The 24,016-nt window shown below is 34.1% G+C and overlaps 3 protein-coding genes across 3 annotated transcripts; all 3 read right to left on the bottom strand.

The window, feature by feature from the left end:
- Positions 1 to 117: 117 nt before the first annotated feature.
- LOC126661683 (uncharacterized) lies at positions 118 to 1,935 on the bottom strand. The gene has a single exon (XM_050355543.1). The coding sequence runs from the start codon at positions 1,933 to 1,935 to the stop codon at positions 118 to 120; it is 1,818 nt and encodes a 605-aa protein (XP_050211500.1).
- Positions 1,936 to 12,773: 10,838 nt separating this feature from the next.
- Positions 12,774 to 22,917, bottom strand: LOC126661173 (uncharacterized). The gene is made up of 12 exons (XM_050354986.2): positions 22,621 to 22,917; positions 22,476 to 22,522; positions 21,464 to 21,578; positions 16,634 to 16,844; positions 16,098 to 16,520; positions 15,287 to 15,409; positions 14,928 to 15,175; positions 14,617 to 14,826; positions 14,436 to 14,528; positions 14,268 to 14,366; positions 13,839 to 14,153; positions 12,774 to 12,968 (listed from the first exon to the last, which is right to left on the bottom strand). Exons 4-11 carry the CDS (start codon positions 16,836 to 16,838, stop codon positions 13,851 to 13,853), a joined length of 1,704 nt encoding a protein of 567 aa, XP_050210943.1. The 5' UTR covers positions 16,839 to 16,844; positions 21,464 to 21,578; positions 22,476 to 22,522; positions 22,621 to 22,917; the 3' UTR covers positions 12,774 to 12,968; positions 13,839 to 13,850.
- On the bottom strand, positions 17,116 to 20,618 carry LOC126661681 (uncharacterized). The gene is made up of 3 exons (XM_050355541.1): positions 18,085 to 20,618; positions 17,885 to 17,972; positions 17,116 to 17,799 (listed from the first exon to the last, which is right to left on the bottom strand). The coding sequence occupies exons 1-3, from the start codon at positions 20,616 to 20,618 to the stop codon at positions 17,116 to 17,118; spliced, it is 3,306 nt and encodes a 1,101-aa protein (XP_050211498.1).
- Positions 22,918 to 24,016: the final 1,099 nt, after the last annotated feature.

Genomic DNA, 24,016 nt, shown 5'->3' with positions numbered 1-24,016 from the left:
AATAAACAAAATAGCATGGATAGGAAAATAAAATGAAGCATAAGCTATCTTAGCAAAACATAAAGAGCATAGTTTTAAGGGAAGATAAAAAGTGCTAAAAATCTAGAAACAGCTAGATTAATCTTTTAACACAGCAGGTTTGTCCTTGGAACCTATTTCACCAGGTGAGATCTTTGCGGTTTCAAACTTGGTGGATGAACGGGTGGCTCTTTTAGAAACAGAAGGGGGAATGCTGGACTGAACAGCTTTTGAGATAGGAGAATCAATGTTCAAAGGCTCAGTAGTTTCTGGATCAGCTCCAGAGATACTTCTCACCACATCAGTACCTTTTGATTCCTTCTCAACTTGCTTCAATGGAGATAAGGCAGGGATAGGAGCAGTTGGAATCATCAAGTTCAGAAGCTCCTTTTTCATCTCAGTGAGCCATAAATCCAAGCTTTCCCTTGCAGCTCTATCAAACATCTGAAATTTGTCAGCTAGGAGAGCTCTAGCTTTAGCTTCAGATGTGTCCATATTAGCCTCAGTGGAAGCAGCTTCAACAGTCTTCTTAGTTTTGCTAGTCTCTCCTTTTGTGTTGACCCCCAAAGTTGTCTGCTCAAAGTCCTTCTTTGTTTCAATGTCTGCTTCCTCTGTATTTTTCCCAGTTTCCATAATGGCATCAATGTTGTAACTTGGAAGCTCCTGTGAGGGAGTTTTTGAATCCTTCTTCCTGTGAGCAGTTTCTTTTGGAACACCATGCTTGGTTAACACAATTTTTCTTCGGATTGGAAGCTTTGGAATTCGAGTACTAGTTGCCTTGATCTGGATGGCTTGATTCCTTTTCTTTTGAAGAGCTTCTTGCAGAGTCTCCATGTCTTCTGAGTCAGTCTTCTCTGAATTGATAGAGTCAGAAACCTCCAAAGCCAAATCTTTGCCTTTTGCAGATTCAAAAATCTCTTTTTCTGAGGATTCTGCTTCTTCTTCTTCTGAGTCCTCCTTTTCCTCAGAGCTAACCGCTTTCTCAGATGCCTCTTCTGATTTTTCCTTTTCCTCAGTCTTATCTTCACCACTTGCCAGCTCTTCATCATCCACAAACTGAGTTGTTTCAATTTCTTTGGACTCCTTAAATTTCTTTGTTTTTGACACAAAGCCTTGACCTATAACATCTGACTCCTTCAAAGCAGTAGAGACTGCCTTTGACAAGTTTACACCAATATGATCAAACAACACAGTTAACAACATAGCATAGGGCATACTTTTAGATTTTGAAGAGTTGGTGAGCAAGTTCATGATCAAGTAACAAAGGTTGAACTTCCTTTTCTTAACAATGTGCCACATCAAACACAGCTCAATACTACTCACATAATCAAGAGAGCCTGACTTTGGGGCAATGAAAGCAGTAATGAACTTGTGTAATACCCGAAAGTTTGTACTTAGAGATGCTGAAGAAACATCTAAAAGCCCAGCTCTTTTTCCTTCACAGATTTCCTTTTTGAATTGATCCTCCTGAAAGTCTGAAGCTTTCTTGATCTCACTCTTCTTGGCTATTTTAGCTCCTCTGTTTGGTATTCCAAAAGCTTCTGAAAGAACATCAAGAGTGATGGTAAAGCTTTTACCTTTGAGAGTCACCTTAAAGCTGTCTTCTTTTCCCACAGAGAGTGTAGAGAAGAATTCTTTCACCAACAGAACATACATCACCTCTTTGATCTTTAGAAAGCTTAACCATCCTTGAACTTCGAACCATTCTCTGAAAGGCATGTCCTTTTTCCCAAAAAATTTCCAATCTATAAACTTTGGCCGGATCAAAGTGTTGACAGCCATTCCTCCTTCTTCCTTCAACCCTTTGCTTTTGACTGAACTAGTTCCTTCAGTTTTTGCCTTTTTCGAAGTGGGAGTCTTTGAGGTAGACCCATCAGACTCAATGACAGCAGCCCTTTTCCTTCCTTTAATAACCATTGCAGTCGGTTGAGAGAAGATGCAAGAATCAAGTGAGACCGATGTGTTGAGGAGTAACTCTAAGGGATTTGAACTTTAGAAATAAATCAGTCAAGTGATTTTCTTTTTAAAGAAGAAACCAAAGGTGGTTCCTTTTTGAATTTTGAAGAGCTGATCCTGTGGAGATTGCGTGTTATCAAGGATATTCACAATAAAGGGAGATCTTTCCACGTGGCAGAGATAGGAGGCAAGGACATATTACCGTTTTAAAGAGAAGTCTAGAAGCTAAAGATCCGTTAGAAACAGTTTTATCCCTTTTTACCAGCATGCTTCGAAATTTGAAAAGATAACTTATGATAATTTATTTTTCAAATTTCTGCTATTTGAGCTCAAATGACAAAACTGATCTCTTTTTAAAAAAATAGCTGCACCTTTTTTTTTTTTTTTTTAATATAATAACTATTAAAGATAAGATTATAAAGATGCAAAAAAAATAATTCAGAAAAGAGAAGTAGCACAGATTGATTGCTAGAAGAAATCAAAAATAAACTGAAAAAGCATTTAAAACCCAAAAACAGGAAAGATATTATTTTGAGCAGAAAAAAATGCAGATGCATGACCAATCAACTTTCTAGGATCATAAGTCCTATCTCTCTACGAATCCTGCAAAAAGTTTCTTCATTTAAGGGTTTAGTGAAGATATCAGCAAGCTGTTTTTCAGTTGGAACAAAAATTAGCTCAATGTCATTAGCTTGAACATGATCACGAATGAAATGATGTCTGATTTCAATATGCTTAGTTCTAGAATGCATGACAGGATTTTTTGTCAAATTGATAGCACTGGTGTTATCACACATAATGGGAATCTTGGTGTACCTCAGGTTGTAATCTTCTAGCTCTTGTTTCATCCAGATTATTTGAGCAACACAGCTTCCAGCAGCTATATATTCAGCTTCAGCTGTGGATAAAGCCACAGAGGTTTGCTTTTTGCTGAACCAAGAAATTAGTGCATGACCTAGGAATTGACATGCTCCTGAAGTGCTTTTCCTGTCTGTTTTGCTTCCTGCAAAATCAGCATCACTATATCCCACAAGATCAAATGAGATATCTCTTGGATACCAAAGACCAAGTTCTTGAGTACCTAGAAGATATCTAAGAATTCTTTTTACAGCAATAATATGAGACTCTTTAGGATCAGCTTGAAATCTAGCACACACACAAACACTGAAATGAATATCAGGTCGACTGGCAGTTAAATAAAGTAATGAACCGATCATACCTCTATAGAGTTTGCAGTCAACTGATTTACCTTTTTCATCTTTCTCAACTTTGAAGGTGGCACTCATTGGAATTTTGGTAGCTTTAGCTTCGGTCATTTTGAACTTTTTGAGAAGTTCTTTGACATATTTAGACTGAGTAATGAAAGTACCATCCTTGCATTGCTTGATTTGCAGACCCAGAAAGAAGTTAAGTTCTCCCATCATGCTCATCTCAAACTCATTTTTCATCATGTCAGAGAATTCTTTGCACAAGCTATTTTTGGTGGATCCAAAAACTATGTCATCCACATAAATTTGTACAATGAGAATATCTCTGAGTTGCTTTTTGATGAATAATGTTTTATCAACTCTCCCTCTGGAAAAACCATTTTTAAGCATGAAGTTGCTTAATCTTTCATACCATGCTCTAGGAGCTTGTTTTAGCCCATACAGAGCCTTCTTTAGCTTGAACACATGATCAGGAAACTCATAGCTTTCAAAACCTTGAGGTTGTTCCACAAAAACCTCTTCATTCAGATAACCATTTAGGAAGGCACTTTTTACATCCATTTGCTGTAGTTTGAAATTCATGTAGCTGGCATATGCACAAAGCATTCTTATGGATTCAAGCCTTGCAACTGGAGCAAATGTTTCATCATAGTCAATGCCTTCAGCTTGATTATAACCTTTAGCCACAAGTCTTGCTTTGTTTCTGACAACATTGCCTTGATCATCAAGTTTGTTTCTGAACACCCATTTAGTTCCAATAATGGTTTTGTTCCTTGGTCGAGGCACAAGATTCCACACTTCATTTCTCTCAAACTGATTCAGCTCCTCTTGCATAGCTAGAAGCCAGTTTTCATCTTTCAGCCCTTCTTCTATTCCTTTTGGCTCTACTTTTGAGACATAGGCTATGTGAGCTACATTGGCAATCATCTTTTTTAGCTCACTCCTAGTCATCATTTTGTGAGAAGGACTAGTAAGAAGATTTTCTTGAGAGTGATACTTGTGATATCTCCATTCTCTTGGCAGATCCTCATTGCTGTTAGAAACAGCTTCGTTCTGAAAATTAGCTTGATCAGACTGCTCATTAGTCTGGTTCTCTGTTTCTTCAGTTTCAATTTGTTCCTGATTTACGTTCTGTTCATCCAGGATATTTTGCTGCTGATTTTCTTCTGAGTTGTTGCTGTTACCTGTAAAGAGTTCATCTCCAGACAAATCTCTACTGGGTAGAGGATTGTTAGTTTCTTTAAAGACTACATGCATGGATTCCTCAATAAGAAGAGATCGTTTATTAAAAACCCTATAAGCCTTGCTGTGCTCAGAGTAACCCATAAAAATAGCTTCATCAGATTTAGCATCAAATTTTGCAAGATGAGTTTTATTGTTATTATGAACATAACAAATGCAGCCAAAAATTCTGAAGTAACTTACATTGGGTTTTCTTCCTCTCCATAGCTCATACGGGGTCTTTTTCAGAGTAGACCTTACTAAGGCTCTGTTCTGAATGTAGCAGGCAGTACTCACAGCTTCAGCCCAGAAGTACTTTGGTAGATTAGCTTCACTAATCATTGTTCGAGCCATTTCTTGCAAAGACCTATTCTTTCTTTCAACCACTCCATTTTGCTGAGGAGTTCTGGGAGCAGAGTAGTTATGAGATATGCCTTGAGAGTTGCAGAAATCCTCAAATTTCTTATTTTCAAATTCCTTTCCATGATCACTTCTAATGGAGATGATTTTGAGTCCTTTTTGATTTTGGAGCTTTTTACACAGAACTTCGAATCTCTCAAAAACTTCATCTTTATGAGTTAGAAATAGTGTCCACGAGTACCTGGAGTGATCATCAACAACAACAAGGGCATAGAATTTTCCTCCTAAGCTAGAAGGGGTAATTGGTCCAAATAAATCAAGATGCAGCAGCTCTAAACAATTAGTAGTTGCAATATGACCAGAGGATTTAAAAGAAGATCTAGCATGTTTACCTTTTAAGCAAGCATCACAAACATCGTTTTTCTCATAGTTCAGTTTAGGCAAACCACGAACCAGTTCCTTTTTAGAGAGTTTAGAAATGAGATGCATGCTAGCATGTCCTAATCTTGTATGCCAAAGCCAACTTTCATCCATAAGAGATGCAAGACAAATATCAGGGATAGGAGAGTTATTGAAATCAACCAGATACACATTTTCAAATCTCTTACCAAAGAAGAGAGTTTTATTATTGTGTAGATCCTGTACCTCACAGTGAGTTGGTTCAAAGATGACTCTGTTTTGCTTATCACAGAGCTGACTTACACTTAAAAGATTGTACTTCAGTCCATCCACTAAAGAGACACCTTCAATAGATGGATATTTGCCAATAGCTCCAATTCCGATAATTTTAGCTTTACTGTCATCACCGAAGCAAACTGTTCCTCTATCCTTTAGTTTGATACTGGTGAATTTTGACTTGTCACCAGTCATGTGCCTTGAGCAAGCACTATCCATATGCCAATTTTGATCATCCTTGCTCCTTAGGCAGACCTGTAACAAATCAAGCATGTTTAGGTACCCAAACTGATTTGGGTCCTTCTGGGTTAGTGACTTTCTCAGGTTTAGTTCCTTTGACAACCCAGATAAGTTTAGTCTGAGATATTTTCTGTTTAGCTTTACAAAACTTCGAAACATGACCTTTGATATTGCAGTAAAAACAGGTGGCATGTGACATGTAAGGAATGAAGGTCCTTTTGGTTATGGTTTTGATTTTTGTGGGAATATTTTTTAGGAATGATTCCATTTTCTTTGGTTTGGTAAAACCTTCAAAACCAATACCGCCAGTATCTCCATAGGGACGTTGATTTCCCAAAAGCATGTTCAGATTAGCTTTTCCCTTAGTGAATTTTGCGAGATCTTGAATGAGAAGATCAATCTTCTTTTGCATAGCATCATTCTGTTGCAAAAGATTGATTCTAAGGTTGTTTGAAGTTTCAAGTTCCTTCTTTAGGAATGAAACCTCAGTTTCAGCTTTCTGAATCTTTTCAGTCATTAAGTCAAAATCCTTTTGCATTATGTTTTCTTTTTCAGTTTCATTGGCTTGAGAAATTTTGACATTAGCTTCAGAAATGACATTTTTAGTTTTAGCTTTCAGTTTGACATACTTCTTTGAGACAACCTTATAAGCCATAAAGATATCATTACAGTTATGAAGTAATTCATCATAAGATAAATGTTTTAGGTTTTCTACCTCATTGTCAGATGAATCAGCCTCATATGCATCAGTTTGACCACTGTTATCTCCGGTTTCAATTGCCATTAAACAGAGATTAGCTTTCTCTTCTGGTTTATCTTCATCTGAGTCATCAGAATCACTCCAAGCTGCTAGACCCTTCTTTGGTTTTTCAACTCTTGTTGATCTTTTCAGTTTTGGACAATCAGCTTTGAAATGTCCAGGTTTGTTACACCCAAAACATAAGCCATCAGCTCCTTCCAAATCTACTTTTCCTTTAATGAATTTCTTCATGTTGTTTCTGTATCGTTTGTCTCCCTTGCGATACATCTTTGAGAATCTCTTGGTCATCAGAGCTATTTCTTCATCTGAGCTGATTTGATCATCACTTTCAGATTCAATCTTCAGAGCCAGATCAGCTTTCTTCCTTCTTTCCTGAGCTATCTCCTTTCCCTTGTATTTCACCATTTCATGTGTCATGAGAGAACCCATGAGTTCATCAAAGCTGTAGTTTTTCAGATTTTTAGCTTCAATGATTGCTGTGGTCTTGCTTTCCCATTTCTCAGTCAAAGATCTTAATATCTTTTTCACCAGCTGTTCATCAGTAAAGTTTTCTCCCAAACTTTTGAGACCATTTATGATGTTAGAGAATCTGGAGCTAAACTCAGACATACCTTCATCAGATTTCATTTGGAAAAGCTCATAATCACGTTGAAGAAGATTGATCTTAGTTTCCCTTACTTGGTCGGTTCCTTCATAGGTAATCTGTAGTTTTTCCCATACATGTTTAGCAGTGACACAGTTTCTAACACGATTGTATTCACTGATGTCAAGAGCACAGTGAATCATAGTAATAGCTTTTGCATTAGTCTGTACCACTCTCCAATCAGCTTCAGTAAACTCAGTTTCATCTTTTCTTACTTCTGTTCCATCAGCATTGACCTTGGTTGGAGGAGTAACTCCATACAAGATGCTTTTCCAGCATTCAATGTCCTGTGACTGAATAAAACTTTTCATTCTGTTTTTCCAGTAGTCATAATTAGATCCATTGAATAGAGGAGGTCTAGTAATGGAATTTCCTTCTGGTAGCCCAGAAGCACTTAGGTAAGATCCACCATGAGTAGCCATTGATCAACTCTGAGAATGCTAAAATAGCAAGAAGCAAGCAGAGCCTGCTCTGATACCAATTGTTGGTCCAGATGGCTTCTTAAGAGGGGGGGGGGGGTGAATTGAGAATTAAAAACTTTGATAAAAATAACTTATAAAAATATTCGAAAGCTAATGCAAGTATGATTAAAGCTAAACTGGAAATAAACAGATAAGCAGTAAACGAAGAACACTGAATTTTTATAGTGGTTCTGCAACTGCATACATCCACTCCCCAAGCAATACTTCTTGGGAATTCCACTATCCAGTTTCTTTTACGGGCAAGAAACAACAGCCTTGAAATACAGAGCTAAACACTACCCGTTCTAGTCTGATTTCCCAACCACTGGTTTTACCAAGATCCAGAAAACTTAAACCCAGTAAACTTATCACCTAGGTGTTTACAAAAACCTTTAACCAAAACTGTTTATGCAAAATAACTCGTTGAATACAAATCAACCTATTAAGTAAACCGAGTTAAGTAAAGCATTAAATAATGAAGCTCAGATTTAAAACCAAAGAGTAAAAAGCATCTTTTAGCAAAACATTAAAACCTCCATTGAAAAGCTTTGAAAAGATTGTTTACTCAGAAATCTTGCTTAAGGAGAAAGGTGAGGAAGATGGTCTATTTATAGAAAACCTTTTCTCCAAAAAGCCCTCAGATATTTTCAAAGATTCCTTTAAAGATTTGCCACCTATCCAGTTTCTAGAAGCAATAGGAAAGAGAAAAATGATTGCTTGTGAAGAAACCGTTGCACCAGAAAATAAGAGAATGTTTTTATTCTTTGTGTGTGCATGTGACTGAAAAGGACATTTTGATGATGTCACAATCTTTAAAACCGTTTTGATCAAAAGAGAATCAAAAACATTTTCTAGAGCTTCAGAATTTTAATGACTTTATTTAGCCCATTTACCTTTACAGATAAATCTATAAACTCTTGAGGCCCATTGTACTTGATGATCCAGACTTGTTCATACTTTGTTCTTTCTTGATCTTTGACTGTTCTTCTGCTTCCAGAATTAGCTTGAGCCTGGTTCTGCATTTACTCAAGTTCCACTGAATACTCCATATTAGCCTTACTTCTTTAAAGTTTATGTTATATCAAAAAATAGGGGTAACCTTTAGCCAACATCATATAACATGCAAGTTTAAGAAGTTTAACACTCAACACCATGTAATCACATCAGCAAAACAAAATAATGGCAGCATCATGAACAAGAATAACGCGCAATGAAGGATTGAACTAATGCAGAAATTTCACGATTTAAAAACAAGATCATTAACAGCAAACACATGAGATTATAATCAAAGCAAAACCCATCATTTACTGATCTCAAATACTACACATAAACACCTCAGTACTCAAGAACAAGGGCAGCAACTATAAGGAGAGATTGGAAACAACAAACAATAACAAGTAGCCTTAGAACATTTAAAAGCGGTGAAACGACGGCGCTTAGTACGGAGAGAATAACGTACCAAAATATGATTTCCAAGCGTAGAATCAAAGAGGGCTGACCTAGCTACGACGGAAAATAAACGGAGCTTGATTTGGTGCAAAAACGAATGAGATATTGATGAAAAACGGGACGTTACGTTAATGAACTAAAACTGAAATTTAGAAAAGAATTCTTACCGATTTTACAAGCAATTTGATGGATTTCTTTGACGAACAAAGTCAGAGAACAAAGGCGTTTGTGACGGCTAGGGTTGAGTAAAATAATTGAGAATGATTAGGGTTAAAAACGTTTTATTCAGAGGTAAAGAAAACATGTGTGTATATATATATATATATATATATATATATATATATATATATATATATATATATAGGAAGTAATAGGCGTGCTATTGCAGGCATTTGAATAATAACAGGTCTCTTAAGAGACCTGTTAATAAAATGGGTATGGCCATGCACAATGCATGGGCTATATAAGAATAAGAATGGCCCATACATGGCCAAATAATATGAATGGCAAAAAAAAATAATCAAATAATTACCGAAAGTTCAACGGAAAAAAAATCAACAAAAATATGGGATATTACATTCTCCCCAACCTAATAAAAATTCGTCCTCGAATTTAACACAACACAACCCGCTTAAAAGAATATCATAAAACCATATGCTGTCTGAACGAAAACGCATATAGCCAACGTAAAAACCCATAAACAAGATAGTCTTGGTAATCAAGGACAGTACTAATTACAATTCTGCATAACGAACTCGGCCTCTTAAAAACATTCCTCAACCAAGTAACCAATAAAACCAAAACCATATAACAGTTAAGCCTTATCGAGTTCCATTTGAAAATATAATCTGGAAACCTTTTCAAACCATTTGGTAAAACAACTTAAAAGAAAACAAAATGGTACTTAGCCGAGTCAACCAAGACTTCCAAGCTTAAATCACGTGTCGGACGACTCAAGTCAAACCCGAACCGAGGAAACCCTAATATAAACCAATGTTTAAAATCTAAAAAATCATTTGATAAAACGACAGGAAGTTTGAAAATTAACGGAACTCAACATTACTTAACTAGTCAACAATTAAAAACGCGCACCCAGAGTGTTCGATAAAATCCAAAATAACAAACATGCTAAAAATGGCACCACAAGCCACAACATAGTAATTTTGTGCTTAACAACTTAAGCGCTTGCGTAAGTAAAACTCAACAGGTTGTTCCTCGAACAATGACTCAATACTACAACTCATGCACTAAACAATCTCAAATGGTCACAAAAAGTAATAACACTAACTTTCACTTGACATAAACGATAGCACCATATCTAGATGACATTAACGAGGGAAAACAAACTCTCCCACTAAAGTTTTGACTAAAAAACTTAAAATAATCTAGAACGAAACCTCGAATCTCTCGCAGTGATAACTCTAAACAAAATTTCCACTCAGAAATGTCAACACAAGACAAAACACGCCGAAAACATATGGGGTATTACATTCTCCCCAACCTATGAAAAACTCGACCTCCAATTTTTAAATCTAAAATTGACTCGCAGTTTAAACGGTCACAACACATTTATGCGCAAAATTCTGATTCTAACAACTTAGCGCCCCAACGATCACCCGATCATCATAATGTGAATAATCAACAATTATCCAATTGAGAGCCACAAATACTCTTTAACAAGTTGGCTTTCAAAACTAACTTAAATCTATATGATTTCTAACTCCACATTATCAAAGTGCAAGAACAAGACCTAAGCTCAACTATAGTTCTTACAATTCCAAACTCTATCGTTTCATACAGGGTCTTGAAAACACAAGCTGATAAAATCTTGCGTTCTACAACACCTACTCACTTATCCACTTATAATGAGCTCGACACCCAAAGCAATCGATAACAATACTCCACAATAACTAAATAATATTTTGGCCAAAAACAACCATTATTTGAATCATTTGATCCAACGATTAAAACCAATTTCGATAATACCATTAACTTCGTGAATCATAAACACAAAACTCTTACCGTCATTCAAAAGAATACGTAAACTTAACTCATGATAACATAATCTCCAGATTAGCAACAAAATCTCAATCCTAGTTATTTCTCCAATAATTCAAAAATAAAATAGGTCGTAATAATCTAAGTATCCAATCATCAACTTACATCCTAACTATGTCTCACAAACTTAACTTTATTCCATACAGTTAGATTTTAATATTCGAACAAAACAATATCAAAACTCTCAACAATTAAACCCTCATTTTACAGTGTCGACCAACCAACTTTATTGTCGAAACTCACCAAACACAATCATTGGATTTTTTTCAAATCAACTAGTTCATATACCCAAATCAAATCTAAATTCTCAAAAATTTCCATCGATTGACTATAACCTCGTATACAACAAAAAATCACTACGACCAATTTATCCGACCGGATTGTTAGTTATGCTCTAATCCAACCTATGAAAGTATAAAATTTTCAAATACGCAAAACATTTTATATTTGAAATTTTCCACCTCTCTTTTAAAAAACTTCACATTTTAAACCTTTTTTTTATATATCAAAATCGAAGTACATTTACCGTTGGAAAACCATAAGTTTTGTAAACCCCTGAAAATTTTCAAAATATTTGGATTTTTAAATTCGCAGATTCCCCTTACTTTTAAATAAGTTTGCAATTTGTGAAATCTTTCAACTGATAAACTTATGTGATCGGTAAATCAAACTTGCTAAATGATTTATCATTTTCTCGTAAATAATCAAACTGTGGAAAAATCCTCCATATTCAGAATTCACATTAAAGTTTCAAAATATCCAGAATTTAAGTCGCTCTTAAGTCTTACTCTCAAACAAAAACACGATATGAAGAATCGTTCAACCGAAAAAAGTAATTTTTCTTTTTGAATCAAATTTGACAAAATTCCTTTCTTCCTATCAGGACGTAAAATTTACCAATGTAAATCTCTTTATTTACAAAAATACCTTTCTATCAATAAACCAAAATGTTTGAACAAAAATCAAATTAATAAAACAAATTTTATTTTAAAATCATAGTGTAATTACATAAGTTGAGCATAACCAAATCATTTAATCCATAAAAATTAAATTCAATATCGGAAACTTCTACGAATGTTTTCTAATCTACACTACAAGAAAACAGCTCAATAGCGACCGGAAAACCGGTCCTTAAAAGCAACAGTTCGGTCTCTATTAACTTTTAGCGATCGAAATATTCCGGTCGCCAACGGACGCTATAAGCCTCGGCCCTAATAGTAATTAGGGACCGGAATTGGTGTCGGACGCAAAAATGTTTTAGCGACAGGAACTTTTCTAGTCGCTTATAACTTTTTTGCGACCGAAACTATTTATATCTGTGACCGAGTTCCCTTCATTATTATTTATATATAACGGTAACTTTTACTAATAGCGACCATTTTATTTAGTATTAGTGACCAAAATCCGGTCTCTATATTCAGAATTAATAGCTTATTCAAATTAACTGCAACAGTATATTACATTATTTGTTACCGGAATCCGGTCACAAAAAATATTTTAATTATTGAATTTTTAGTTGTTGTGACTACAAATCCGATCGCAATAAACATGTTAATTATTATGTAATATTTTAAACGGCTTTATGTTTTAATGAGATCAAATCTATTTTAATTATACTATAAATGTGAGACCAAATATTATAACAAAGTAATATTTCTATAATTGTACAAAATAATTATACTTACAATTGTAACAAGATGTTCAACAATTTTTAAATCGTTCACAAATATTAGACATCTAAAAACACAATTTTTAGGAACTACAAACCACAAAATAGTTTTACCTCCAATAATCCAAAAATATAAAATGCCTAAATATTTTCAAAACAGAAATAATTCTAGTCTATCCAAAAAGAATGTGCCTGATTCAAAAATAATTTTTGATGCACGATTTTCGTACGGTGTTGTTCGTAGACCCACCTGTAATAAAAAGAACGTGGATTAAAACTATATTATATTATTAGGATAAATTAAGTAACTAAATTAAAAGAGCAATTTGGCAGACATAATTGCAGTAAATAAGATTGGGTAAACAATATGTTTTAAGCTCAAACATGTTCATTACAAAAAAAATTCAAGGCAGAGTATACATTTCAAAACCCCCAAAATTAGAACTACCAAGAAATGCACGTAATACAAGCTTATAACAATTGAAATATGCAAGTCTTAATACTCTACACAATTGTAAACTATTAAGTAATCAATATAGAAATAAAAACTTAGCGAATAGCAATAGTAGCTATAAAATAGCATGACGACGGTCCATTTCTGTATTGATATCATTACTAATAGTTCGCTAAACTTATATGAGCAATTATCTTTCTATTTCACCACTAAACTCTCTATACAAGCAACAAAAAAATGCTAAGAATCAATAAAATTACAGCCAATAAACCAACAAAATGATAAATTTCTACTTCCAAACAACTAGAGAAAATGTAATATAATTCTGAAATCTACCAATTACAGGTGCAAGATCTAATTTGGGAAACATTATAAAGTCTTCAATTATATACTTTGCACGAAACAAAATCATATCAAGTAACTCAAGTGAGCAGAAAATTACCTCACTTTTGGCATTGATTCATTTTCTTTCTAATTATACCAATAAACTAGCTTATTTAAACGTTAAATTTTTCAAGCATGCAGCAAATTTCATAATTGCATTTATACATATAAGTAATCTATAGTTTCTTAAAGTTTGAAATCAAATTATTTGCACATAATCAACAAAACTTGGAGATGAAATGCATTATATAAATAACAGTTTGGATAATTAATAGTCCATACCTGCAATATGATTTAATACATAAGGTCTTCAGCCGGGGGTGAAGAACATGGAGGCTGAAAGTTGGTACTTTGTTGAGATAAAAACATTTCCTTTAGCTTTTGAAATTCTTCTTCTAATGAACTTAAGCGAACTTTCATTGAGCGATTTTCTTCTACAAGTTCTGCTTTTCTAGAAGATGAACCATCCAAGTCTTTTCGCTTTACTCCACCACCAAAACAAACCACATGGCCATGATTCTGAGTTTTGAAACATTTATCAACTAATTCAATACGTGAAAGAGATGGTTCTGAGCGAATAACTTCTTGAATTTCATCCTACAATATAATACAATGTTAAAAAGATAATATTAATACAACAATCAAACAATTTCAATTTTAGTATCAATAATGATAAAAATCAACAAACAAATATATAAATTAGTAACATACATATTTTTCAATTGTTTCAAGTTCAATAAGCTTGCCGTTCTTACTATGACTTGCATGAAATACAACAGCCACGTCTGGTGGGTTACCTTCTTTACCTCCCTTCACCAAAAAAAATAGCACATATTAAGAGGTAAACATAAACAGAAATAGTAATTCAATGTAGTTTACCATTTCATAAATGATCTCTCTCACAGGCTTGCTTCCCGTACGATGTGGCATTGTTAACTTGGATCTACGGTGTGAATTGCGGATGCTTACTTCCTAACATATGTAAAATTAAACGAAAAAATATAAGACAAATTTTTTGATACCTTATATAAATTCATTTGAGTTTAAAAGTACGTCATACCTTATATTTTTTATCAGAGTAATAGTTCTTCACCAACCATTCCCAATCGTCTTTATGTACTCCATTAGGCACACAGTTCAATGCTTCTTGTTCTGACATGTTCTTTACATTTTTGATATGCATCTTTCCCCTCCATTTATTCCATAGCTCTCTCATATGGTGGAGGACATCATCTCGATGATCTAATAGGTCATCAGCTTCAAACTTTTCCTATAAAAGTTGTAATATTTTTCATCCTTTAAAGCTTAAATATAAAGAAGAAAATCAAGAGTTGAAACAAAGCAAAAAGATTCAATTGTTTTAAGAAATACCGTGACCGAATCCCACATATGGTTCTTTCTTTCTTCGGGAATTTCCTTCCATGATCTCACATTTAAAGGACAAATTTGACGATCACGAATAATTTTCCCCAAATGTCTCGTAAAGCATTTATGATTCTGTCCAACTGCACGATTGTTGTAAAATGTCACATTCAACTTCTCCCCCCTTTTCAAGCCAGCGACTTCTTTTATCATATTCCTTCCTCGCCCTTTTTTCTTTTTATTTTTACCTCCTGAATCTTCAAATAACCATAACAGAAAGTGAATGGCTACTTCTATGCATAATATAATTTAAAAAAAGAAAAAGAAAAATCACAGGCTATTTCATTCTTAATAAGTAAGAATAATACTTGTTGTATTATCTTGCACTAGCTCAGACGGTTGAGGCAAAGGAGTGTCACTTGGTAGGTCAGTTGAACTATTAGAACCCATAGTATAAGCATTTCTTATGGAAGACCCTTTTTGTAAAGCACCTATATTGAACAATGAATTGTAACGGAACATGAACACATTATTGAATAATGGGAGTGTGGGATCATGTATACTGAATCTTCATGAAATTAAATGTCAGATCAGAGTTCAAAAGAAGAAATAAAAGATTAAGCTGAACATGCCTGCAAATTAATCATAATGTAAAAGCTTACAACTTTGCAAAAATGATTCAACTATCAACAATCTTAACAAATGTATCTTAAAAATACAAAAGCAAAAGCAAAAAGGATAATTAAAATAAATATAGAAAAATGAGATGCTTAGATACAAATAAGGCTTAATGTATTAACAAATTAGGTCTTAGTTTATTGACAAATACATTAACCTTTCCACTGTCAACAAATACACTACTCTACTTGAATACATTAGCTGTTCAAATCAGGTTTTAATTTATTAACAAATTCATTAACCTTTCCATTGTCAATAAATACATTAACATATTTAAATGTATAAGCTATTCAAATAAATTCTCAATTTGTTAATAAATATATAAACCTTTGCACTGTCAACAATATCAAAACACACAAACTGATCCCAATTTACAAATCTAAAGTATAAAGAGCCGAAAATAAAAGATATATGTACATGCCTAACAACATATGTATTTTCAACAAATCAATGAAGAATTATGAATGCCAAATGTATATCTAGAAAATTAAAGTGTGTTACCTTCTTTAGAAGATGAACAAGTGGACTTTGAGCTGCCATCGCGTCGCCTATCACTAGGTGGGTTTGGAACTTCAGTCCTTGTGCTACTAGCCCATCGGTCAGAGTTAGGAGGAGGCTGCCAAGGGTCTCCATCTATTGCAGGTGTTTGCCTAGCACCCCAATCTGAAGGAGGCTCCCTAGAGCCCCCATTTCTTGGGCCTTCTTTGTCCCGATTGTATATAGGCACGTATTTTCCAGCGGCAGCAGCAACAGAAGATGTTCCTAGCTCCGGATAGGACACAGCCGAAGGATATGAAGGCCTAGAAGATGCACAATATATTCTCCTTTTCTCTTCTTTTTCTATCTCTCTTTGCCTTTGTTTTTGAGCAATTTCATCTAATTTTGCCTTGCGCTCTAGTTCCACTTTCCTTTGTTTTTCACCCTCTGCATTTAAAAAAATGCTAATGAAATGACACAAATTCTAACTTACTCAAGTTCAGGTGACCATTCTACTAAGTTATGATACAATGAATGAAAAATAAAGATAGAGAAGATACCAGTTATCCCCTGCTCAATGCCAAATTGTGTAATTGGAGTACTTGTAGCACTTTTCAATGAATTAATTGGCCTACTTCCATCTTCAGAAATCATTTGTCTTAACCCTTGACCACTCGCTTTACCTAATAAACCTTGTTTTATGTACTTGATCTTTCCAGGCCTTAAATTTGATTCTGCTCTGTTTTTTGCTTTAGCTGGCTGCATTTTAGCCTAAGTCAAACAAAACAAAAGATAAACCATTATAACAAGAAATCAGCAGCTATAACTAATAAAAAAGAGTTTACATAAGCATATATATCAATTCAGTTACTACTTTAACTATAGTAGACAAATGGAAGTTGTGATTAACAACTATATTCAAAAATTGAAAGAAAAAAAAAATAGGCACTGAAATAGCCAAAATAATCCATACATGTCTTGTAAAACAACCAAAATAATTCATAAATGTTTTGTGAAACAAAAGAAAATCAAACTTAAAAACTTATGTCATCTTTCTTTTTCTTGTCCTTCTCTCTTCCAATGGTTTTGGATCCACAGTTATTGGTTCCAAATCACTTCTACTCCAATTGAACTGTTCTTCTATATCACGATCTACAAATCTCGGTTGAAAAGATTCTGCTTGATGATATGCTTCATGTCCAAGGTCCACTGATTCAACCTCGTCTTCCGATTGCAATGGAAATGTATACAGATCACGAGGTTGGGTCTTTCGCACGACACACCAGCCTTTATTTTTATTATCTTTGGCATAGAAAACTTGTGAGGCCTGGCTAGCTATTACAAATGGCTCATTTGTTTTTAAAAATCGTTGACAATTGACACTTATAATCCCATACTCATCAACTTGAATTCCTTTTACTTTATCATATACATCCCACCACTTACAACGGAACAACATCACTCGCCTTCCGCCAAGATATTGAATTTCTAGAATTTCAGACAAAACACCATAATAATCAATATTTTCAGCTTCTATGCCATTGTCACCAACAACGACCACTCCACTATTTTGTGTCCTAAGGCCCTTTTCATGATCTTCTATATGAAATCTATATCCATTACAGATATACCCTTTAAAACTTGTAACATATTGACTAGGACCACGAGCTAATGAAAACAAATCTTCCATCGTTTTGCTATTGTCATCCTTATGCAATTGTGTTACCTACATTAACGATTATATGTAAATTTAATGTAATTATTTAGAATAATTTAACAGCACGAAGAAGAACTACTGGAGTGGTACTTACTCTAGTATTGAACCAATTTACAAAGTGTTCATCCCATTCTTTGTTAGACAAATTATGTAGACTACCTGCTTCAATTTGTGAAAATTCTCTACAAAAAAAAGTCAAAACGATAGTGAAATAAGAAAGGAACGAAATGAATAAAGTTAAAAATTTCTTACTCGAGGAAAGGTTGGACTTCTTCACAATTTTTTAAAACATACACATGAGCTTGTTCCATCTCTCTCATACTAAGATCACATATTTTCCTTGCTCCTAAAACTCGTCCAGGATGGCAAAAAATTTTAATCTCCCCAATAGCATCATCAGCACCACCATCATAATTGCGCTCGAGGCGATTAAACTTTGTTTCTATGCTAGATAAGTACCTTGAGCAAAGGGTCATGCATTCATTTGCAATAAAGCCTTCTGCAATTGAACCCTCTGGACGAGCCGTGTTACGTATAAGAGACTTCAAAGTGTACATTGTTCGTTCTACAAAGTACATCCACCGATATTGCACAGGACCACCAATCATAGCTTCAGTAGGCAAATGTATAGGCAAATGAACCATTATATCGAAAAATGAAGGAGGGAATGTCTTCTCTAATTTGCAAAGTGTTATAGGTATTTGAGCATCAATTTGTTTTAACTCCTCTACTTTCAATACTTTAGCACCAAGAACATTGAAAAATGTAGATAACTCGAGAAGTGGTTCATAAACTGCTTTAGGAAGAAGACCACGCATCGCAAGGGGAAGCAAGTGTTGCAAAAGAACATGACAATCATGACTCTTTAAACCAGAAAATTTATGATCTCTAAGGTTGACAGAATGAGAAATGTTGGATGAAAAGCCATCTGGGACTTTTAAATCCTTTAGGAAAAGACAAAATCTATGTTTGTCTTCAGTAGACAATGTGTAAGACGCCAATGGTATTTTATATTTATCTCCATGCTTGATTGGGTGTAATTCTTTCCTTATCTTCATAGCTTGCAAATCAAGCCGAGATTTTAGGGTATCCTTGGTCTTTCCTTTGAGATCCATGATTGTGCCAAGAATACTATCACATATATTCTTCTCGATGTGCATAACATCTAAATTATGTCGTAATAATAAAGTATCCCAGTAAGGAAGTTCAAAAAAGATACTCTTCTTATTCCAATTATCACCCCTACTTTTATGTGATATTTTGACCCTTTTATTAGGATCCTTGGTTAGAATCATCCCATCAAGGTTGCGTACTTGTTCGAGTATGTCATGACCAGAAATAGGCTTTGGTGGTCGTCTTTTCTCTCTAGTTCCATCAAATGATTTCTTATCATTTCGCCATCTATGAGTTGGTGAAAGATAACGACGATGTCCCATGAAACATTGTTTGCCACTGTGAGATAATCTTCTCCAAGAAGTTTCTTTATTGCAGCAAGGACAAGCCAATCTTCCCTTAGTGCTCCATCCAGACAAATTTCCATATGCAGGAAAGTCATTGATAGTCCACAACAAAGCAGCATGTAATTGGAAATTTTTCTCAGTTGATGCATCATATGTCTCAACCCCATTTTCCCATAACTCCTTTAGCTCTTCTATCAAAGGTTGGAGATAGACATCAATTGCATCGCCAGGACCTTCAGGACCCGGAATAAGGGTCGATAGAATCAAATTTGATTGCTTCATGCACATCCATGGTGGAACATTATATGGAATGAGTATAACAGGCCAAATGCTATATGGTGTCTTCGAATTTGTAAATGGTTGAAAACCATCACTAGCAAGGCCAAGCCTCACATTACGAGGGTCTGATGCAAATGATTCATGAAGCTCATCAAAATGTTTCCAAGCCATTGAATCTGCCGGATGCTTCAACATACCATCATCTTTACATTGTTCATGATGCCATCTCATGAAAGGAGATATCTTCCTCGACATAAACAATCTTTGAAGTCTGGGCTTTAATGGGAAATATCGTAATGTCTTGCATGGTATTTTCTTCCCATTTTTCTTATGCTGGTTATCACCACTATTCTTATTTTGCTTCCATCTTGAAGTGCCACAAATTTTACAGAAGTTGGCCTCTTTATCATCCTTCCAAAACAACAAGCAATTATTGTCACAAGCATCAATCTTTTGATAGGAAAGTCCAAGTGCCTTGATTATTTTCTTTGCATCATAGTATGAATTAGGCAAAGAAGACCCTTTAGGAAGTAATTCTTCATTAAGATACTTTAATAGCATGCTAAATGACTCATTACTCCATCGTCCAAGGCTCTTGATATGAAGCAAATTTACCAATGCAGACAACTTTGAGGTTTTAGAATTTGGATATAAAGAATGTTGAGAATCTTCTAGCAACATATAAAAGTGCTTTGCTTCGGTATTGGGTTCCTCTCTAAGAGCATCATTCGCATCAACATCACAAAAGTTAGGGTAGAAGTCCCTTAGAATTTCTTGCATGTCATCCTCGCCTTCATCTCCAGATTCTTCATCATTGTCACCTTCACTTTCTGATTGAGGCTCTCCGGATCTTTCCCCATGGTGATACCAAAACGTATAGTTCTCCAGTATTCCGTGGACAATAAGATGGGAGAAAACTGATTCACGAGTACCCAAAAGTGTGTTCATACATTTGATGCATGGACACCTAATATTAAGGTCCTCTCTTGTTCTTTCAAAAGCATAATCTATAAAAGATTTAACCCCCATTTTATACGATTCATTAAGCCGGTCATCAACAAGTTCCATCCAACGCTTACTAGGTGCCATTTTATCATACAATAAAGAAATTCAAGATGGCCTATAAAATCACAATTTTAGGTCATACATTAAGAGTTTTTGTAAAAGTCGAATAATTAACAATGGCAGTAGTCAAATTAATTATAATCAACAATGTCACTAAAATTACAAGTTTTTCAATTTTAAGCAGGTGAATGAAAAAAAAAAGGTCCCATAAATAAAATAGATCAATTAAGCAGTACAAAAAAGAAGCTTCACTTTACATTGTAAGAGTCATTTTAAAAACATCTTTACCGAAAATAAATTAGAGAACAAAATCTGTAAAAACAACCTTAAACATGCAATACTTTGTTTTTATTAAGAAAGCGCAAGAAAATGGAAGAGTATCATAATCAATCAATTATTGTTTGGTAATAATGCAACATACCTGTGCATTACAAATTCACAACATTTAATCAAAAGATTTGAAACAATAATATAAAGATTGTTTTAAATTAATTTTTAAGTAAGACACATTTAATCAAAGATTTGAAACCATAACACAAAGATCATTTTTGAAAATCACCCTAACCTGCTTTATATTGTGAGGAACCAACAGTATGAAAAAATGTTCTGTTTTTAAAATACAGCGATTTCCAAATTTAATAGCAAAACTATCTCTAAATTCTAAATGCAGCAGCTACTTTATTTATACTAAATCACAAGACTTAAGGAGCAGGAGGATTACTAATAAACATACTGTCATAGTTTTAGGCAGCACATAACAAACATTAACACTTTAATATTTTTCATTGTTTAATCAATTTTTCACACTTAGCAAAAGAAAATCCAATTTAAACTGAAAAAACTAAAAAGTTGCACAAAATAAAACTAACCGAGATCCCGCCGCGTTTAACTGAGCTACAATCAGAGATGCAAAAAGCGATTCATTTGTAACTTCCCACACCCAAAATTCAGATAATCCAAATTTGCTTTCTTTCTTTTTAAATTCTACAAAGTCAAATTTAAAAGGAAAATATTAGATTTAATAAATAAGAAACAAACATATTTGGATAAACATTGCCTAAAATATGAAAAAGGGTTGACGGGTCCACCAAAGAAGTAACATTTGAAGAAGCCAACTAAGCATTTTATTAAGAACAAATCTACCATCTTCAGGCCACCAAATTTTATTTATTAACTAACCTAACTCATTAATACTCAAGATCACTATGAATAATCTCATGATACCAGATTTATGATACAAATATATTAAAGATGTTTTATCATATCAAAAGATTCATCTCAAATAAGAAATTAACATATATTCCACTATTTAAACAATGCACTATATACTACATCTGTGTATAAAAATATTTTTCTATATTATAAGCTAAGGTTAGGCACCATTAAGATTCAAATATTTAATGCTCAAATTTGTCTGCAATTCTACAAGAGAAAATAGACAATTGACTACAAACTCAGTAATCATGATAGAAGTTTCAGGAGAAACTGTTGACATATCAATATAAAAAATGGAATCATACTACCTCAAGCCCAAGAGATGAAAATCCTACAATTCTAACAACTAAAATAGCTCATGAAATCAAATCAAATAAGTCATCTTATAAATTGTAAACTAATCCAACCGAAATATCAAATATGCTAACAGTTACTCTGAACAAATAAATAAATATTAATTTGATCATAAATCCCATAGTGTTACGTGAAAGCATCATAAATCATATAGGAAAAGAGGAAAAGAGACATAACTAATTTGTAAAATAAAAGCAATCAATCACGAAACCATGGAATCAAAGGAAGTGAAAGAAAATTAATTGACAGACCCAATAAAAAGAAACCTCAACACAATCCAATAGTGAACCTAAATTGAAAAAGGAAATATACCCAGCAACCAAAGAAGACCTTATAGAGGAATGGGTAGAACGAATGACCTGCAAAAACAATGAAAAACAAACAAAATTAGACCACTTGTATTTTAATAAAACATGAAAAAAGCTTCAATATGACCAATTGAAATAATAAATACCACCTTTTCAGTTTTGCCTCTTTCTTCCGAGCCAATTGAAATTGCAAAAGCGTCTTGTTCGTTCTCAGAAGCAGAGACTGAGTTGAGATAATAAATTGGAGCAATGAAAATTGAGAGTGAGACAGAAATTGAGACGATTAGGTTAGGCCAGAAAACTGAGAGTGAGATGAGAGGAGATGAGATGGAGGAGATGAGAAGAATCCGATGATTGAGACGATTAGGTTAGACAATTAGGTTAGAAAACTGAGTGTGAGATAGATGGCGCAAAAAACTGAGCGCATTTTTTAGCCTAAAAAAAAGAGCGCGATACTTCCCGGGTTAATTTTTTCTATTTGCGACCGGATATAATTTTTTTAGGGAAAGGAAAAAATTACAGTCCTTATTGTTTAATTATCAAACGAAATTAAACGACTGGTTATTATTCCGGTCCTTCTTAAAGTCTTATTGCGACCAAATTTAATTCCGGTCACAAAAAAATGGTCGCTATTGAGCTGTTTTCTTGTAGTGCTACTTATAACTATGTACCGCACTTAGCACAACTAAAATCTCGAACGCAACCTCAAAATATTCCTCCAACTCCATACTTACAATCTACCAAATCATATGATACCACCATAACAATTTAAAAACGATATTTGCACTAAAACTCATAAGTATAAAGTAATATCAAATAAAACTCCAAATAAATTGAAACTTAAAAGAAGACAACACATCGCATATTAAAACAAAACAAAAATTTACGAATTCTATAAACCATAAACCACGTAAGCATGTCATTGAACACAATTAACTCAAACATACTTTTTTTTTTGATGAATGTAAAATTTAATAAAAGGCCACGAGAAGTGGCAAACGCTCCCAACTACAAGAGTTTTCGCACAAAAGTGACACGAGGCACACTATAGGCTACGACTCGAGAGAGGAAAAACAATCAATGGAAAAGAATACAATCCGGATTCCTAAAGAAATCCATTCCCGAGTATGGGAAGCTAGTTACATTACAACTAAAGTAAAAACAAGCTGAGATGAAGTTTCTAAACACTAGGTCTTCAATGTCTGTTGATTTTTGATCAAAAATTCTTCGGTTTCTGCTTTTCCATAACTCCCAAATGGTAATGTCCAAAATTGAATGCCAAAGTTTTGGACTCGAACATCTAGGAATGAGAGAGTTCCATTGGAGAAGGAATTCATCAATCTTATTTGGCATAACAGATGAAATACCAATCTTTCTCAAAATATTATTCCAAACTGATGAGGCAAAGGAACAATGCATAAGGATATGATTCTGAGTTTCCGGTTCCTTACACAGCGAGCAAAGAATGTTTGCATCCGAGACGATGTTCCTGTGATTAAGATAGATCAAAGAGGAGACACAATCATGTAATGCTAACCAGATAAA

The sequence above is a fragment of the Mercurialis annua genome, linkage group LG8 (genome assembly GCF_937616625.2).
Source record: "Mercurialis annua linkage group LG8, ddMerAnnu1.2, whole genome shotgun sequence".
NCBI lineage: Eukaryota > Viridiplantae > Streptophyta > Magnoliopsida > Malpighiales > Euphorbiaceae > Mercurialis > Mercurialis annua.
The sequence above is the reverse complement of the archived record's forward strand: the minus strand, read 5'-3'. Positions and strand labels throughout refer to the sequence as shown.

Excerpts from the sequence above, each read along its gene's own strand:
- LOC126661173 (XM_050354986.2), bottom strand. The coding sequence starts at position 16,838 with ATGCAGCCAGCTAAAGCAAAAAACAGAGCAGAATCAAATTTAAGGCCT. Across the intron at positions 16,521-16,633 it reads CATTGAGCAGGGGATAACTG|AGGGTGAAAAACAAAGGAAA; the intron begins GTATCTTCTCTA and ends TTTTAAATGCAG. Across the intron at positions 15,176-15,286 it reads AGTGCAAGATAATACAACAA|ATTCAGGAGGTAAAAATAAA; the intron begins GTATTATTCTTA and ends GGTTATTTGAAG.
- LOC126661681 (XM_050355541.1), bottom strand. The coding sequence starts at position 20,618 with ATGGCACCTAGTAAGCGTTGGATGGAACTTGTTGATGACCGGCTTAAT. Across the intron at positions 17,973-18,084 it reads GAGATGGAACAAGCTCATGT|AGAATTTTCACAAATTGAAG; the intron begins GTATGTTTTAAA and ends TTTTTTTTGTAG. Across the intron at positions 17,800-17,884 it reads TAAATTGGTTCAATACTAGA|GTAACACAATTGCATAAGGA; the intron begins GTAAGTACCACT and ends TCGTTAATGTAG.
- LOC126661683 (XM_050355543.1), bottom strand. The coding sequence starts at position 1,935 with ATGGTTATTAAAGGAAGGAAAAGGGCTGCTGTCATTGAGTCTGATGGG.